The sequence below is a fragment of the Geospiza fortis genome, unplaced genomic scaffold (assembly GCF_000277835.1).
Source record: "Geospiza fortis unplaced genomic scaffold, GeoFor_1.0 scaffold1254, whole genome shotgun sequence".
Classification (NCBI taxonomy): Eukaryota; Metazoa; Chordata; class Aves; order Passeriformes; family Thraupidae; genus Geospiza; species Geospiza fortis.
Window position 1 is genome coordinate 9,951 of NW_005054817.1, and position 3,584 is coordinate 13,534.

At 58.8% G+C, this 3,584-nt stretch overlaps 1 protein-coding gene across 1 annotated transcript in view; it reads left to right on the top strand.

Annotated features, from left to right (window-relative positions):
• Positions 1 to 1,256: 1,256 nt before the first annotated feature.
• TMEM214 (transmembrane protein 214) overlaps positions 1,257 to 3,584 on the top strand; it is a 10,329-nt gene continuing 8,001 nt past the window's right edge. The window contains 3 exon segments of the mRNA XM_031065506.1: positions 1,257 to 1,491; positions 2,949 to 3,083; positions 3,194 to 3,276. Coding sequence (XP_030921366.1) covers positions 1,272 to 1,491; positions 2,949 to 3,083; positions 3,194 to 3,276 — 438 coding nt within the window. The 5' untranslated portion in view covers positions 1,257 to 1,271.

Here is a 3,584-nt window from a genome sequence, read left to right on the forward strand (position 1 = left end):
GGATCTTTGGTTCCCCTTGAGCGGTGCGACCTGGCTGGAAGGGATCTTTGGTTCCCCCTGAGCGGTGGGACATGGCTGGAACAGGATCTCTGGTTCCCCCCGCCACTACCATGTCTGGGAGGATCCCCAAGGAAGGCTCTGATGGCTGAACCTCCTCCCCGTGGCACTGGTGGGGCCCTGGGAGTCGCTGGTGCAGTTGCTGTGCCCTGGCTGGCTCTGCAGAACCTGTCTGTGTCTGTCTGCCCGTCTGTCTGTCCTGCCTGTCCTGGTCATGTCTGGGCACGGAGATTCCAGAACTGGCCGAGGCAGGCTGTGCTGGGGTGATGTGTCCCCGGGCTGGCAGGAGCTGCTGGCTCAGCTCCCCCCATCCCTCTTGTGCCCTGGGACCTCCACTTCCCCGAACGAGGAGGTTCCCTCTGCATCCCCCCGCTCCTGGTGGGCTTCTCTGCATGGTTCCAGTATCCCTGCACATCCAGCTTTTGCCCACAGTGACAGGACTCTGTGGCATTCCCGTGCTCCCTGGGGAGGCAGGGCAGCCAGAGCTGTCCCTGTGCTCAGGGGACAGCCACTGTCACCTCACTGATGGCGGTTTGGGACAGGTTTCATTCCCTGTGTGCCACCAGCTGGTTTGTGTGGAATTCCTCTCATGAGGTGAGGTGCGCAGGGTCACCTGGCTCAGTGTGGCAGTGGGAATCACTCACAGGGAGCTCTCACAGGTCTGAGCCTTGCAGCAAGCCCTGCTGGGCTGGATGAGGTGCCCAGGGTCACTTGGCTCAGTGTGGCAGTGGGAATCCACTCTCACAGGTCTGAGCCTTGCAGCAAGACCTGCTGGGGCTGGATGAGGTGCCCAGGGTACCTGGCTCAGTGTGGCAGTGGGAATCACTCACAGGGAGCTCTCACAGGTCTGAGCCTTGCAGCAAGCCCTGCTGGAGCAGCCCCACAGAGCCTGCCGGTGTCGAAGCAGGGATGGACACGCCTGGGTAGCAGTGCAGGAGAGGGGTGGGAGCTGCTGCTGCCTGCCTGCTGTGGTGCTGAGGGCTGTTCATCAGGTGGCTTTGGCTGCTCAGGGCTGTGTCCCCCCAGCCCTGGCTGGGATCTCCCCAGGTCTCTGCTGGCCATGGTTTGTGCTGATGGGCTCGCTGGGCAGGGCCAGCTGCCCCAGGCCGTGCTCTGGAGCTCGGGCAGCAGGGCTGTTCCATGTGGGCTGGGATGGAGCTGGAAGCACTGCCCTCCATGGCCCCTTAGGAGCCAGAGTGAGCTTTTTCCTCCCCATGCTTTTTGCCCAGTTCTGTTCAGCCTGGCTGAGTCTGTCTGTGTGTCTGTGTGTCTGTCCGTCGCAGCTGGACCTGGCGGATCTGCAGAAGGAGCTGCAGAAGAGCCGGAGCGTGTTCTCTGAGAACCCCTCGGTGTGGGTGAAGGACCTGGCTGGGTACCTCAACTACAAGCTGCAAGCGCCCAGGAGTGACCCCGTGCTGAGCCAGCACCCTCATGGTGTGTGTGCTGCTGGGGCTGGGCAGCAAACTGGGCGGGTTTGTGCCTCTGGGCTGTCCCCACAAGGACAGACAGCCTTCTCTTGTCACAGACACACTGACACTGCCCGTGCAGCTGCAAACTGGGGCCTTCCCCAGCTGTGAGACCCGTGGCTGTGGGCACGAGTGCGTTCAGTTTTCTGTTTGTGAGGAAGGTAGATCTGAGTGCTGCAGAGAACAAATAGCATCAGAATGGGTGCAGAGTTCTCTGCAGCGCAGAGGAGCATTTGTATCCTAGTTTTAGGTGTCCTAAGTAGTGGAAATGTTAGGGTTTCCAAAGCAGTTTTGAAACAGTTTGTTCACTGGATGTCTTTTAATTTCCCTGAGTTTACCCAGCAGAATTTTAACTCTGTCTCTGCCTGGGACAAAACTGGAGCATTGTTAACAGCAAAAGCAGAACAGGGAGATGGGACAGCGTCTCAGTTTTTCCCTGTGATTTGGAAAGAAGTGCTTAAGAGGGATTTGAAGGGACAGCCGGAGCCAGTCTCCCCAGCCCTCAGTGCAGTACAACACCCAGTCCCCCCCTCTGCCCAGGGATCCCTGAGCTCTGCCTGCTGCTGGGGGGTTTGGGGGCTCGCTCCCAGCTGTGCAGCCTCAATGCTGGGGGGATGTTGGGGCAGGATTCCCCTGTCCTGCCTGGTCAGCTGGGCCCCACTCACACTGAGAATGTCATTTTGGGTGGCAAGGGGCAGGGAGCAGAGTCCTGTGCAGAGCCCTGTCCATGCCACAGCAGCAGCATTCCAGGGGAAGCATCCCTTAGGGCTGGATTAGCTGCCTCTTATTGTATTTGCTGGGAAGGTCCCAACAAAGGCAGGAATGATGAATCTGCCTCCGTGTTCTCAGAAGGCTGATTTATTACTTTATGATACTATATTATGTTAAAGAATACTATACTAAACTAAAGAAAACTGAAGGGATACTTACAGGATGCTAAAAAGCTAATAATGAAAACTTACAACTCTCTCCAGAGGTTTGACACAGCTTGGCCCTGATTGGCCAATGAGTCAAAACAATTCACACCAGAATCACCCGGGGTGGTTCAGAATCAGAATCTGGGGGTGCAGAGGGACAGGGGAACCCCCAAACCCAGAATCCATTGGAACAATCACCTGTGGGTAAACAATCTCCAAACACATTCCACATGAGCACAGCACAGGAGAAGCAAGTGAGATAAGAATTGTTTTCTGAGGCTTCTCAGCTTCCCAGCAGAAAAATCCTGGGCAAAAGGAGTTTTGCAGAGAATGTGAATGCCACAGCCTCTGGCACGGGGTCCCTGGGGAGGAGGCCAGGGCTGCCCAGCTGGGATGAGGATGAGGATGAGGCACTCCTTGCACCCACCTCACACTGGGCTGGTTCCTGCAGCTCTGCTGGAGCTCTCCAGAGCAGGGTCTCACTAAACTCTGCCCTCTCCTGCCCCAGACTACCCGTACTGCCTGGTGAGCAAGGAGCTCAGGAGCATCATCCGCTCCCTGCTGGCCAAGGCCTCCGACTGCCTGGAGCTCTTCTTTGACCACTGCATCTACACCATGCTGCAGGAGCTGGACAAGGCCCAAGGTCAGCTCCCTGCGCTCCCCGCTGGCTGCTCCTCCCTGCCTCTTTGGGATTCCTCCAGGAATTCCTCACGGAGGCCGTGCTGAGCATGAGCTCCCCCATCTCCGTTCCAGGGGAGTCCCTGCACGGCTACAGGATCTGCATCCAGGCCCTCCTGCTGTACAGGCCCCGCATCGCCACCGCCAACCTGGGCAAGGTGAGCTGGCCTCAGCCACGTTTGCCTCGGGGGCTGCTCCTCCATCCCACTGCACGAGGCCCTTGGGCCCCTCTGCCCTCCCCTGCGGAGGGACTGCTGTCCCCAGTGGGTTCTGCCTGCCCTGCCCACAGCCCTGCACCCCCAGAGCTGGCTTTGGGATTCCCCTGCACCCCCAGAGCTGGCTTTGGGATTCCCCCTGCACCCCCAGAGCTGGCTTTGGGATATCCCCTGTCCCGTGCACCCCCAGAGCTGGCTTTGGGGTTCCCCCTGCACCCCCAGAGCTGGCTTTGGGGTTTCCCCTGTTTCCC